This window comes from Hyla sarda, chromosome 11, assembly GCF_029499605.1.
Source record: "Hyla sarda isolate aHylSar1 chromosome 11, aHylSar1.hap1, whole genome shotgun sequence".
Classification (NCBI taxonomy): domain Eukaryota; kingdom Metazoa; phylum Chordata; class Amphibia; order Anura; family Hylidae; genus Hyla; species Hyla sarda.
In genome coordinates this window covers 5,930,558-5,945,314 of record NC_079199.1, presented here as the reverse complement: position 1 = coordinate 5,945,314, position 14,757 = coordinate 5,930,558, and the positions used below count along the sequence as shown (strand labels likewise).

The 14,757-nt window shown below is 39.6% G+C and overlaps 1 protein-coding gene across 1 annotated transcript in view; it reads right to left on the bottom strand.

Moving 5' to 3' along the window:
- Positions 1-14,757, bottom strand: part of CHGA (chromogranin A) — a 50,390-nt gene that overhangs the window by 9,397 nt on the left and 26,236 nt on the right. The window contains exons 3-4 of the mRNA XM_056546411.1: positions 6,938-7,031; positions 5,954-6,022 (exon numbers count right to left, since the gene is read on the bottom strand). Coding sequence (XP_056402386.1) covers positions 5,954-6,022; positions 6,938-7,031 — 163 coding nt within the window. The remainder of the gene's footprint in view (positions 1-5,953; positions 6,023-6,937; positions 7,032-14,757) is intronic.

Here is a 14,757-nt window from a genome sequence, read left to right as displayed (position 1 = left end):
TGATGTCATACAGGGGGCGGGGCTGTGATCACATGTTATATTAGTGATGTCATACAGGGGGCGGGGCTGTGATCACATGTTATATCAGTGATGTCATACAGGGGGCGGGGCTGTGATCACATGTCATTATATTACTATTATATTATATCAGTGATGTCACAAGGAGGCGGGGCTGTGATCACATGTCAATATATTACTATTATATTAGTGATGTCATAGAGGGGGCGGGGCTGTGTTCACATGTCATTATATTACTATTATATCAGTGATATCATACAGGGGGCGGGGCTGTGATTCCATGTTATTATATTACTATTATATTATATCAGTGATGTCATACAGGGGGCGGGGCTGTGATCACATGTCATATTAGATCAGTGATGTCATGCAGGGGGCGGGGCTGTGATCACATGTTGTTATATTACTATTATATCAGTGATGTCATACAGGGGGCGGGGCTGTGATCACGTCATTATATCACTATTATGTTATATCAGTGATGTCATACAGGAGGCGGGGCTGTGATCACGTCATTATATTACTATTATATTATATCAGTGATGTCATACAGGGGGCGGGGCTGTGATCACATGTCATATTACTATTATATCAGTGATGTCCTACAGGGGGCGGGGCTGTGATCACATGTCATTATATCACTATTATATTATATCAGTGATGTCATACAGGGGGCGGGGCTGTGATCACATGTTATATCAGTGATGTCATACAGGGGGCGGGGCTGTGATTCCATGTTATTATATTACTATTATATTATATCAGTGATATCATACAGGGGGCGGGGCTGTGATTCCATGTTATTATATTACTATTATATTATATCAGTGATGTCATACAGGGAGCGGGGCTGTGATCACATGTTATTATATTACTATTATATCAGTGATGTCATACAGGGGGCGGGGCTGTGATCACGTCATTATATCACTATTATGTTATATCAGTGATGTCATACAGGAGGCGGGGCTGTGATCACGTCATTATATTACTATTATATTATATCAGTGATGTCATACAGGGGGCGGGGCTGTGATCACATGTCATATTACTATTATATCAGTGATGTCATACAGGGGGCGGGGCTGTGATCACGTCATTATATCACTATTATATTATATCAGTGATGTCATACAGGGGGCGGGGCTGTGATCACATGTCATTATATCACTATTATATTATATCAGTGATGTCATACAGGGGGCGGGGCTGTGATCACATGTTATATCAGTGATGTCATACAGGGGGCGGGGCTGTGATCACATGTTATATCAGTGATGTCATACAGGGGGCGGGGCTGTGATCACATGTCATTATATTACTATTATATTATATCAGTGATGTCACAAGGAGGCGGGGCTGTGATCACATGTCATTATATTACTATTATATTAGTGATGTCATACAGGGGGCGGGGCTGTGTTCACATGTCATTATATTACTATTATATCAGTGATATCATACAGGGGGCGGGGCTGTGATTCCATGTTATTATATTACTATTATATTATATCAGTGATGTCATACAGGGAGCGGGGCTGTGATCACATGTCATTATATTACTATTATATCAGTGATGTCATACAGGGGGCGGGGCTGTGATCACATGTCATTATATTACTATTATATATCAGTGATGTCATACAGGGGGAGGGGCTGTGATCACATGTCATTATATTACTATTATATCAGTGATGTCATACAGGGGGCGGGGCTGTGATCACATGTCATTATATTACTATTATATATCAGTGATGTCATACAGGGGGCGGGGCTGTGATCACATGTCATATTATATCAGTGATGTCATACAGGCTGCGGGGCTGTGATCACATGTCATATTACTATTATATCAGTGATGTCATACAGGGGGCGGGGCTGTGATCATATGTCATTTTATTATTATATTATATCAGTGATGTCATACAGGGGCAGGGCTGTGATCACATGTCATTATATTATTATATCAGTGATGTCATACAGGAGGCGGGGCTGTGATCACATGTCATTATATTATTATATCAGTGATGTCATACAGGGGGCGGGGCTGTGATCACGTCATTTTATTATTATATCAGTGATGTCATACAGGAGGCGGGGCTGTGATCACATGTCATTATATTATTATATTATATCAGTGATGTCATACAGGAGGCGGGGCTGTGATCACATGTCATTATATTATTATATTATATCAGTGATGTCATACAGGGGGTGGGGCTGTGATTACATGTCATTATGTTACTATTATATTATATCAGTGATGTCATACAGGGGGCGGGGCTGTGATTACATGTCATTATGTTACTATTATATTATATCAGTGATGTCATACAGGGGGGGGGCTGTGATTACATGTCATTATGTTACTATTATATTATATCAGTGATGTCATACAGGGGGCGGGGCTGTGATTACATGTCATTATGTTACTATTATATTATATCAGTGATGTCATACAGGGGGCGGGGCTGTGATTACATGTCATTATGTTACTATTATATTATATCAGTGATGTCATACAGGGGGCGGGGCTGTGATCACGTCATTATATCACTATTATATTATATCAGTGATGTCATACAGGGGGCGGGGCTGTGATCACGTCATTATATCACTATTATATTATATCAGTGATGTCATACAGGGGGCGGGGCTGTGATCACATGTCATTTTATTATTATTATATTATATCAGTGATGTCATACAGGGGCAGGGCTGTGATCACATGTCATTTTATTATTATATTATATCAGTGATGTCATACAGGGGGGCAGGGCTGTGATCGCAATGTCATTATATAACTATTATATTATATCAGTGATGTCACACAGGAGGCGGGGCTGTGATCACATGTCATTATATTACTATTATATTAGTGATGTCATACAGGAGGCGGGGCTGTGATCACATGTCATTATATTACTATTATATTATATCAATGATGTCATACAGGAGGCGGGGCTGTGATCGCATGTCATTATATTACTATTATATTAGTGATGTCATACAGGGGGCGGGGCTGTGATCACGTCATTATATTACTATTATATTAGTGATGTCATACAGGGGGCGGGGCTGTGATCACATGTCATTATATTACTATTATATTATATCAGTGATGTCATACAGGGGGCAGGGCTGTGATCACATGTCATTATATTACTATTATATTATATCAGTGATGTCATACAGGAGGCGGGGCTGTGATTCCATGTTATTATATTACTATTATATTATATCAGTGATGTCATACAGGGAGCGGGGCTGTGATCACATGTTATTATATTACTATTATATCAGTGATGTCATACAGGGGGCGGGGCTGTGATCACGTCATTATATCACTCTTATGTTATATCAGTGATGTCATACTGGAGGCGGGGCTGTGATCACGTCATTATATTACTATTATATTATATCAGTGATGTCATACAGGGGGCGGGGCTGTGATCACATGTCATATTACTATTATATCAGTGATGTCATACAGGGGGCGGGGCTGTGATCACGTCATTATATCACTATTATATTATATCAGTGATGTCATACAGGGGGCGGGGATGTGATCACATGTTATATCAGTGATGTCATACAGGGGGCGGGGCTGTGATCACATGTTATATCAGTGATGTCATACAGGGGGCGGGGCTGTGATCACATGTCATTATATTACTATTATATTATATCAGTGATGTCACAAGGAGGCGGGGCTGTGATCACATGTCATTATATTACTATTATATTAGTGATGTCATACAGGGGGCGGGGCTGTGTTCACATGTCATTATATTACTATTATATCAGTGATATCATACAGGGGGCGGGGCTGTGATTCCATGTTATTATATTACTATTATATTATATCAGTGATGTCATACAGGGAGCGGGGCTGTGATCACATGTCATTATATTACTATTATATCAGTGATGTCATACAGGGGGCGGGGCTGTGATCACATGTCATTATATTACTATTATATATCATTGATGTCATACAGGGGGAGGGGCTGTGATCACATGTCATTATATTACTATTATATATCAGTGATGTTATACAGGGGGCGGGGCTGTGATCACATGTCATATTATATCAGTGATGTCATACAGGCTGCGGGGCTGTGATCACATGTCATATTACTATTATATCAGTGATGTCATACAGGGGCAGGGCTGTGATCACATGTCATTTTATTATATTATATCAGTGATGTCATACAGGAGGCGGGGCTGTGATCACATGTCATTATATTATTATATCAGTGATGTCATACAGGGGGCGGGGCTGTGATCACGTCATTTTATTATTATATCAGTGATGTCATACAGGAGGCGGGGCTGTGATCACATGTCATTATATTATTATATTATATCAGTGATGTCATACAGGAGGCGGGGCTGTGATCACATGTCATTATATTATTATATTATATCAGTGATGTCATACAGGGGGCGGGGCTGTGATTACATGTCATTATGTTACTATTATATTATATCAGTGATGTCATACAGGGGGCGGGGCTGTGATTACATGTCATTATGTTACTATTATATTATATCAGTGATGTCATACAGGGGGCGGGGCTGTGATCACGTCATTATATCACTATTATATTATATCAGTGATGTCATACAGGGGGCGGGGCTGTGATCACATGTCATTTTATTATTATTATATTATATCAGTGATGTCATACAGGGGCAGGGCTGTGATCACATGTCATTTTATTATTATATCAGTGATGTCATACAGGGGGGCAGGGCTGTGATCGCAATGTCATTATATAACTATTATATTATATCAGTGATGTCACACAGGAGGCGGGGCTGTGATCACATGTCATTATATTACTATTATATTAGTGATGTCATACAGGAGGCGGGGCTGTGATCACATGTCATTATATTACTATTATTATATTAGTGATGTCATACAGGGGGCGGGGCTGTGATCACATGTCATTATATTACTATTATATTATATCAATGATGTCATACAGGAGGCGGGGCTGTGATCACATGTCATTATATTACTATTATATTAGTGATGTCATACAGGGGGCGGGGCTGTGATCACGTCATTATATTACTATTATATTAGTGATGTCATACAGGGGGCGGGGCTGTGATCACATGTCATTATATTACTATTATATTATATCAGTGATGTCATACAGGGGGCGGGGCTGTGATCACATGTTATTATATTACTATTATATTATATCAGTGATGTCATACAGGAGGCGGGGCTGTGATCACATGTCATTATATTATATTATATCAGTGATGTCATACAGGAGGCGGGGCTGTGATCACATGTCATTTTATTACTATTTTAATACAGGGATTCCGGAATCACTACTGGATCCCTATCAGCGTTCGCCTGTCTGTAAGTAACATTGAGCGCTGTGGAGCTGTATTCCTCCGGGATCGGTTGTAGCTGGGGAGGGCGGACATGTTTCCTGCCTACACCAGATGACGCGCCTATTATTAGCGCCTTCATCTCTATGGTGAATTCCCTGGTGTCCGGCAGCCGCTGGGATTACACGGGTATAAGAGCAGAGAACTGGAAGCTGCGCGGACCCAGGGATGATGTTCAGCTCCAGAACTGGAATATATCATGGCCCTCCAGATGTGGCAAAACTACAACTCCCAGCATGCCCGGACAGCCAACGGCTGTCCGGGCATGCTGGGAGTTGTAGTTTTGCCACACCTGGAGGGTGACAGTTTGTGCAATGGCCGCCTATAGAAACGGAAGATCACCTGATCATTACAATAGTCAGGTCTTTATTGTCAGATATTCAGCCGAAACACTGTGACGACTCCTGCATCTGTGATCAAGACTCAATTAATTACTTCTGGACATGTTTAGCTTTCACTGACAGCAAGCAGAGGAGAATAGTGAAGAAGTGAATGGGGAGGTGTCCCCCATTACCTTGGGCTGCGAGTTCCTGGAGCTCCTTCAGCAGGTTCTGGTGTCGCAGGATGGAAATGATCCTTTCATCTAGAAGAAATCAGAAGAGTGAGAATCTGGATCTAGGTCAGGGTTTCCCAACCAGGGAGCCTCCAGCTGTTGCAAAACTACAACTCCCAGCATGAAGGCAGTCCAGGCATGCGGGAAGTTGTACTTTTGCAACAGCTGGAGGCACACTGTTGGGAAACACTGGTCTATGGCCCTCCAAAGGTAAGCTGTATGCCAGTGTTTCCCAACTAGGGTAGGGTGCCTCCAGCTGTTGTAAAAATACAACTTTCATTAAGCCCGGACCAAACAGTGTGCCTTCAGCTGTTGCAAAACTACAATTCCCATTAAAGCAGTACTCTGTTGGAAAACATAAAAAAAAAAAAAAAATCAACTGGTACCAGAAAGTTAAACAGATTTGTAAATTGCTTCTATTAAAAAAAATCTTAGTCCTTCCAGTACTTATTAGCTGCTGAATACTACAGAGGAAATTCTTTTCTTTTTGGAAGACAGAGCTCTCTGCTGACATCTCTGTCCATTTTAGGAACTGTCCAGAGCAGTATATGTTTGCTATGGGAATTTTCTCCTACTCTGCACAGTTCCTACAATGGACAGAGATGTCAGCAGAGAGCACTGTGGTCATGATGTCAGCAGAGAGCACTGTGGTCGTGATGTCAGCGGAGAGCTTTGTGTTCCAAGAAGAAAATAATTTCCTCTGTAGTATTCAGAAGCTAATAAGTACTGGAAGGATTAAGATTTTTTAATAGAAGTCATTTACAAATCTGTTTAACTTTCTGGCACCAGTTGATTAAAAAAAAAAAGTTTTCCACCGGAGTACCCCTTTAAGCCAGGACAACCAACGGCTTAGCCGAGTGTGCATGGCGGGGTCAGACGGATAGCTGCAGCCACTTATGGGGTCTCCCTTTATGGCTCTGCACTATGCGGCCCCCCTGCTCTTACCTCCGCGGAGGGTCTCCAGGCAGTCCTCACTGGTGGGCACAGGCTTGGGTTTGGACAGAGTGTCGGAAATTACTTCCACGATACATTTCATGACCTGGAAGGAGGCCAAAAAAAATAAGAATGAGCGGGGAAGGTAATAAAGGGCGCACAAAAAACCTACAACTTAGCAAGCGGTTTATAGTGATGCATCAATAAAGGTCTGTCAGTGAATGGAAACCATTGAAGATACAAGTGTCAGATTTCACACATGTTGCGGCATGGATGGCACAGGATGCCAAGTCTGGTAATGGAACAATCTACAGGTCGTGAATGGGGCATCTACAACTGTTCACATGTGATGAAACAATAAATCAACCATGGAAATAAGTGGCACCAATGACTGACGGCAGCGCCGAGGACTACTATGAATGATAATGGGGCCAATCCTCACACCCGCTTAGCTTCAGATTTTTACCATAGAAAATACCTCTCAAATGTAAACAGAGCCTAAAACCTCTCAAAGCTGAACATTTGCTAAAATTGTATCCAGTCTATACAATGCTCTGTGAGCTAAACATCCTGGACCCCAGACTGATACATTGTACATAGCTAGTCCTGCTCTCAGCTGAGAAGTATATACAATTGTATCCAGTCTAGACAATGCTCTGTGAGCTAAACATCCTGGACCCCAGACTGATACATTGTACATAGCTAGTCCTGCTCTCAGCTGAGAAGTGATACAATTGTATCCAGTCTAGACAATGCTCTGTGAGCTAAACATCCTGGACTCCAGACTGATACATTGTACATAGCTAATCCTGCTCTCAGCTGAGAAGTGATACAATTGTATCCAGTCTATACAATGCTCTGTGAGCTAAACATCCTGGACTCCAGACTGATACATTGTACATAGCTAGTCCTGCTCTCAGCTGAGAAGTGATACAATTGTATCCAGTCTAGACAATGCTCTGTGAGCTAAACATCCTGGACCCCAGACTGATACATTGTACATAGCTAGTCCTGCTCTCAGCTGAGAAGTATATACAATTGTATCCAGTCTAGACAATGCTCTGTGAGCTAAACATCCTGGACCCCAGACTGATACATTGTACATAGCTAGTCCTGCTCTCAGCTGAGAAGTATATACAATTGTATCCAGTCTAGACAATGCTCTGTGAGCTAAACATCCTGGACTCCAGACTGATACATTGTACATAGCTAATCCTGCTCTCAGCTGAGAAGTGATACAATTGTATCCAGTCTAGACAATGCTCTGTGAGCTAAACATCCTGGACCCCAGACTGATACATTGTACATAGCTAGTCCTGCTCTCAGCTGAGAAGTATATACAATTGTATCCAGTCTAGACAATGCTCTGTGAGCTAAACATCCTGGACCCCAGACTGATACATTGTACATAGCTAGTCCTGCTCTCAGCTGAGAAGTATATACAATTGTATCCAGTCTAGACAATGCTCTGTGAGCTAAACATCCTGGACTCCAGACTGATACATTGTACATAGCTAGTCCTGCCCTCAGCTGAGAAGTGATACAATTGTATCCAGTCTAGACAATGCTCTGTGAGCTAAACATCCTGGACCCCAGACTGATACATTGTACATAGCTAGTCCCGCTCCCAGCTGAGAAGTGATACAATTGTATCCAGTCTAGACAATGCTCTGTGAGCTAAACATCCTGGACCCCAGACTGATACATTGTACATAGCTAGTCCTGCTCTCAGCTGAGAAGTGATACAATTGTATCCAGTCTAGACAATGCTCTGTGAGCTAAACATCTTGGACCCCAGACTGATACATTGTACATAGCTAGTCCTGCTCTCAGCTGAGAAGTGATACAATTGTATCCAGTCTAGACAATGCTCTGTGAGCTAAACATCCTGGACTCCAGACTGATACATTGTACATAGCTAGTTCTGCCCTCAGCTGAGAAGTGATACAATTGTATCCAGCCTAGACAATGCTCTGTGAGCTAAACATCCTGGACCCCAGACTGATACATTGTACATAGCTAGTCCTGCCCTCAGCTGAGAAGTGATACAATTGTATTCAGTCTAGACAATGCTCTGTGAGCTAAACATCCTGGACTCCAGACTGATACATTGTACATAGCTAGTCCTGCTCTCAGCTGAGAAGTGATACAATTGTATCCAGTCTAGACAATGCTCTGTGAGCTAAACATCCTGGACTCCAGACTGATACATTGTACATAGCTAGTCCTGCTCCCAGCTGAGAAGTGATACAATTGTATCCAGTCTAGACAATGCTCTGTGAGCTAAACATCCTGGACCCCAGACTGATACATTGTACATAGCTAGTCCTGCTCTCAGCTGAGAAGTGATACAATTGTATCCAGTCTAGACAATGCTCTGTGAGCTAAACATCCTGGACTCCAGACTGATACATTGTACATAGCTAGTCCTGCTCTCAGCTGAGAAGTGATACAATTGTATCCAGTCTAGACAATGCTCTGTGAGCTAAACATCCTGGACTCCAGACTGATACATTGTACATAGCTAGTCCTGCTCTCAGCTGAGAAGTGATACAATTGTATCCAGTCTAGACCAGTGTTTCCCAACAAATGTGCCTCCAGCTGTTGCACAACTATAATTCCCATCAAGCCCGAACCAACCAGTTTGCCTCCAGTTGTTGCAAAACTACAACTCCCATCATGCCCGGACAGCTGGGAGTTGTAGTTTTGCAACAGCTGGAGGCCCACTGGTTGGGAACACTGGTCTGGACAATGCTTTATGAGCTTAAACACTGATACATTGTCCAACCTAAATGTTAGCAAATACTGTGAAGCACCTACTGCGGAGATGGGGCCCCCCATACATCAGTAGTGTAACCCCCCTTTAATAGAGTTTTTGGTATTCTTCTTGTCATCTTAGTAGACATTGCTGTACTTGTGGTTCCACAGGACCTGACTTGTCACCTTACGCGGCATTTGCCTACGCGCCCCCCCCCCCCCCCCAGACTGATCGCTGTCTGATGTAAAACCTGCGCTAAGAATAGAGCGTGTAAATAATTCAGCTGATTCAGCCGTCAATGAATGATTTAGAGAAAAACACTGGAAAAAGCTTCAGATGTGAAATGTCTTTGTGTTCCCTTAAATAAAGACGCAAAACTGAGAAGAGCAAGATGGAGGCCGAGAAGAGATCCTGATAGTTATCCCTGGATCTGCTGTGAATACAAATCCGTGCAGAAGGGGAAGAGAATTCAGCTCTGGATGGGAATAAAATGTCATATAGTTTGGGATCAATATAAGACATATAATAAATCATATAATAAGTCCTATAATAAATCATATAATAAGTCATATAATAAGTCATATAATAAATAATATAATAAGTCATATAATAAATAATATAAGTCAAATAATAAGTCATAATAAATCATATAATAAATCATAAGTGATATAATAAATAATACAATAAGTCCTATAATAAATCCTATATTAAATAATATAAGTCATATAATAAGTCATAATAAATCATATAATAAGTGATATAATAAATAATATAATAAGTCATATAATAAATCATATAATAAGTCATATAATAAATAATATAAGTCATTTAATAAGTCATATAATAAGAAATAAAATATATAACTCTTATAATAAGAAATATATAATAAGTCATATAATAAGTAATATAATAAATAATATAATAAATCATATAATAAGTCCTATAATAAATCCTATAATAAGTAATATAATAAGTCATAATAAATAATATAATAAGTCATATAAGTCATATAATAAATAAGTCATATAAAAAAATCATATAATAAATAATATAAATTATATAATAAGTCATATAATAAGTAAATCATATGATAAGTCATATAATAAATCATATAATAAGTCATATAATAAATAATATAAGAAATAAAATATATAATAAGTAATAATAAATCGTATAATAAATCATATATTAGATGTTTGGACATCATATGATTGTAACACGAGTGGAAAACGAACTGAAAACATTTACGCTTCAAAATACAATGTTACCCAAATCCTCGATTCCACATGAGCAGCCTCTTCCTCCTGTGCATCCCCCCCATGAGCAGCCTCTTCCCCCTGTGCATCCCCCCATGAGCAGCCTCTTCCTCCTGTGCATCCCCCCCATGAGCAGCCTCTTCCTCCTGTGCATCCCCCCCCATGAGCAGCCTCTTCCTCCTGTGCACCCCCCCCCATGAGCAGCCTCTTCCTCCTGTGCACCCCCCCATGAGCAGCCTCTTCCTCCTGTGCACCCCCCCCCATGAGCAGCCTCTTCCTCCTGTGCATCCCCCCCATGAGCAGCCTCTTCCTCCTGTGCATCCCCCCCATGAGCAGCCTCTTCCTCCTGTGCATCCTCCCATGAGCAGCCTCTTCCTCCTGTGCACCCAACCATGAGCAGCCTCTTCCTCCTGTGCATCCGCCCCCCCCATGAGCAGCCTCTTCCTCCTGTGCATCCCCCATGAGCAGCCTCTTCCTCCTGTGCATCCCCCCCCCATGAGCAGCCTCTTCCTCCTGTGCATCCCCCCCATGAGCAGCCTCTTCCTCCTGTGCATCCCCCCCCCCATGAGCAGCCTCTTCCTCCTGTGCACCCCCCCATGAGCAGCCTCTTCCTCCTGTTAGGGTCACATTCTACCTCCCCCTCAATCAGCTGTTCTGGCTATAGGGGCCCCCTGGCTCCAGCACTATTGTATGATGGACATTTTAGGGTTTGTGTCCCTTTAATCCTTCTCCCTATAGGAGTCTGAGCCTCTATAATGTGAGGAGACACGTGCTCGGGAGCTGTGTACAATCTGCTGTGCGCTGGGGGCCGCACCGTGTGATGCCGCATAATGCGCCAGGAGAGAGAGAGAACAGACATGGCCGCCAGAGTCTGATGCTGCCAATTATCTGATTAGTCAGGAGCAGAATAGTCAGCGATAATCTCAGCCACATACCAGAAGATTGTTCCAGAACCTGCAGCCCCCCCCCCCCCCATGTCATCCCTGCCCCCGATATCATCACAGCCCGGCTAATCTGCTAACATAACTATACAGTGACACCACACTATATATAGGATCATATAACTATATACAGTGACATCACACTATATATATGATCATATAACTATACAGTGACATCACACTATATATAGGGTCATATAACTATACAGTGACATCACACTATATATATAGGATCATATAACTCTATACAGTGACATCACACTATATATAGGATCATATAACTCTATACAGTGACATCACACTATATATAGGATCATATAACTCTATACAGTGACATCACACTATATATAGGATCATATAACTATACAGTGACATCACACTATATATAGGATCATAACTCTATACAGTGACATCGCACTATATATAGGATCATATAACTCTATACAGTGACATCACACTATATATAGGGTCATATAACTCTATACAGTGACATCACGCTATATATAGGATCATATAACTATATACAGTGACATCACACTATATATAGGATCATATAACTATACAGTGACATCACACTATATATAGGATCATATAACTCTATACAGTGACATCACACTATATATAGGATCATATAACTCTATACAGTGACATCACACTATATATAGGATCATATAACTATACAGTGACATCACACTATATATAGGATCATATAACTCTATACAGTGACATCACACTATATATAGGATCATATAACTCTATACAGTGACATCACACTATATATAGGATCATATAACTCTATACAGTGACATCACACTATATATAGGATCATATAACTCTATACAGTGACACCACACTATATATAGGATCATATAACTCTATACAGTGACATCACACTATATATATAGGATCATATATCTCTATACAGTGACATCACACTATATATAGGGTCATATAACTCTATACAGTGACATCACGCTATATATAGGATCATATAACTATATACAGTGACATCACACTATATATAGGATCATATAACTCTATACAGTGACATCACACTATATATAGGGTCATATAACTATACAGTGACAGCACACTATATATAGGATCATATAACTATACAGTGACATCACACTATATATAGGATCATAACTCTATACAGTGACATCGCACTATATATAGGATCATATAACTCTATACAGTGACATCACACTATATATAGGATCATATAACTCTATACAGTGACATCACACTATATATAGGATCATATAACTCTATACAGTGACATCACACTATATATAGGATCATATAACTCTATACAGTGACATCACACTATATATAGGATCATATAACTATACAGTGACATCACACTATATATAGGGTCATATAACTATACAGAGACATCACACTATATATATAGGATCATATAACTATACAGTGACATCACACTATATATATAGGATCATATAACTATACAGTGACATCACACTATATATAGGATCATATAACTATACAGTGACACCACACTATATATAGGATCATATAACTATATACAGTGACATCACACTATATATAGGATCATATAACTCTATACAGTGACACCACACTATATATAGGATCATATAACTATACAGTGACATCACACTATATATAGGATCATATAACTATACAGTGACATCACACTATATATATAGGATCATATAACTATACAGTGACATCACACTATATATAGGATCATATAACTATACAGTGACATCACACTATATATATAGGATCATATAACTATACAGTGACATCACACTATATATATAGGATCATATAACTCTATACAGTGACATCACACTATATATAGGATCATATAACTATATACAGTGACATCACACTATATATATATGATCATATAACTCTATACAGTGACATCACACTATATATAGGATCATATAACTCTATACAGTGACATCACACTATATATAGGATCATATAACTATACAGTGACATCACACTATATATAGGATCATATAACTATACAGTGACATCACACTATATATAGGATCATATAACTCTATACAGTGACATCACACTATATATAGGATCATATAACTATACAGTGACATCACACTATATATAGGATCATATAACTATACAGTGACATCACACTATATATAGGATCATATATCTCTATACAGTGACATCACACTATATATAGGATCATATAACTCTATACAGTGACATCACACTATATATAGGATCATATATCTCTATACAGTGACATCACACTATATATAGGATCATATAACTCTATACAGTGACATCACACTATATATAGGATCATATAACTATATACAGTGACATCACACTATATATAGGATCATATATCTCTATACAGTGACATCACACTATATATAGGATCATATAACTATATACAGTGACATCACACTATATATAGGGTCATATAACTCTATACAGTGACATCACTCTATATATAGGATCATATAACTCTATACAGTGACATCACACTATATATAGGGTCATATATCTCTATACAGTGACATCACACTATATATATAGGATCATATAACTATACAGTGACATCACACTATATATAGGATCATATAACTATATACAGTGACATCACACTATATATAGGATCATATAACTCTATACAGTGACATCACACTATATATATGATCATATAACTCTATACAGTGACATCACACTATATATAGGATCATATAACTATATACAGTGACATCACACTATATATAGGGTCATATAACTCTATACAGTGACATCACACTATATATAGGATCATATAACTATATACAGTGACATCACTATATATAGGATCATATAACTCTATACAGTGACATCACACTATAT